General features: G+C 27.6%; 1 protein-coding gene across 1 annotated transcript; it reads left to right on the top strand.

Annotated features, from left to right (window-relative positions):
* Positions 1-435: 435 nt before the first annotated feature.
* Positions 436-1,020, top strand: LOC136086949 (uncharacterized). The gene has a single exon (XM_065809451.1). It carries the CDS (start codon positions 436-438, stop codon positions 1,018-1,020), a length of 585 nt encoding a protein of 194 aa, XP_065665523.1.
* Positions 1,021-1,316: the final 296 nt, after the last annotated feature.

Raw genomic sequence — 1,316 nt, 5'->3', positions numbered from 1 at the left:
TTTGATTAAAACAAAAAATATATCACTTAAAGAACTATCAGATACCAGGTGGTCAGCAAGATCTGATGCAAGTATTAGTTTAAACAAAAATTGGATTGAAATAATTAATGCACTGTCTTTTATCAAAGATGATAAAACAGAAAAATCTATTATAAGATCAGAAGCTAACGGGCTATATTTAAAACTAGACAGTCTTGAAACAGCTATAATGGCCACATTATGGGGCGATATACTAGAAAGATTTCACAAAACTAGTAAAACAATTGCAGTCAGTTGAGATTGATTTAGAAACAGTTGTAAGTTTATACGAATCTTTAATTCGATATGTATTAGATTTAAGGAGTATGTTTGATATCTATGAAGAGAGAGCAATTAATAAGTCGGGACACAATACATATCGAAAAATACGAAATAGAAAAAGAAAACTAACTGCAGATGAAAAAAAAGAAGGAAAAAAATTTTGAAATTCGAGACTCTTTAGGAATTAACACATATTATGCTATTATTGATAAACTTCATTCTGAGCTAGAAAGAAGAAAATTGTGCTATGATGAAGCCAATAAAAAATTTAACTTTTTATTTCAAATAATAAAATTATCGCCATCAGAAGTTTACAAAAAAGCAGAAATACTTCAAAGTATATATAAAAATGATCTTTCATCTTCATTTGCTAACGAGTGTGTACAATTTAGAAGTTATTTAATGAGTTTAACTGAAAGCGTAAGACCTAAAACTATAATAGATATTTATAAAATGATCAGAACTGAAAAACTTCAAGAGCTGTTTCCTTACGTAGATATAGCATTAAGAATATATCTATGTTGTCCAACGTCCAATTGTTCAGCCGAGAGATCATTTTCAGCATTAAAGAGGATTAAATCTTATTTGAGGTCACGAATGACAGGTGATCGTCTTAATAGGTTAGCAATTCTATCTATAGAATCTGCACTTACCATAGATATGAACTTCAATGACATAATAAATACATTTGCAAAACAAAACTCGCATAGAAAATTATAATTTTCTATAGTGCTTAATATAACTTAATATATGTTTGTATAGAAAATGTTTTTGTTTTTTAATAATCACCCATATCAAAGTTGACAGTTATTTTAAAAAAAGGGCGCTTAAAGAAAAAGTGCCCCAGGGCGCTAAAAGTTCAAATACATCTCTGTATATATATATATATATATATATATATATATATATATATATATATATATATATATATATATATATATATATATATATATATATATATATATAGGGGAGGATGGGGTAAGATGACGAACGGGGCAAGTTGACGACCTACCATT

Source organism: Hydra vulgaris, chromosome 11 (assembly GCF_038396675.1).
Source record: "Hydra vulgaris chromosome 11, alternate assembly HydraT2T_AEP".
Lineage (NCBI taxonomy): Eukaryota > Metazoa > Cnidaria > Hydrozoa > Anthoathecata > Hydridae > Hydra > Hydra vulgaris.
Note: the sequence above shows the minus strand (reverse complement) of the source record. Positions and strands in the feature narration are given on the sequence as shown.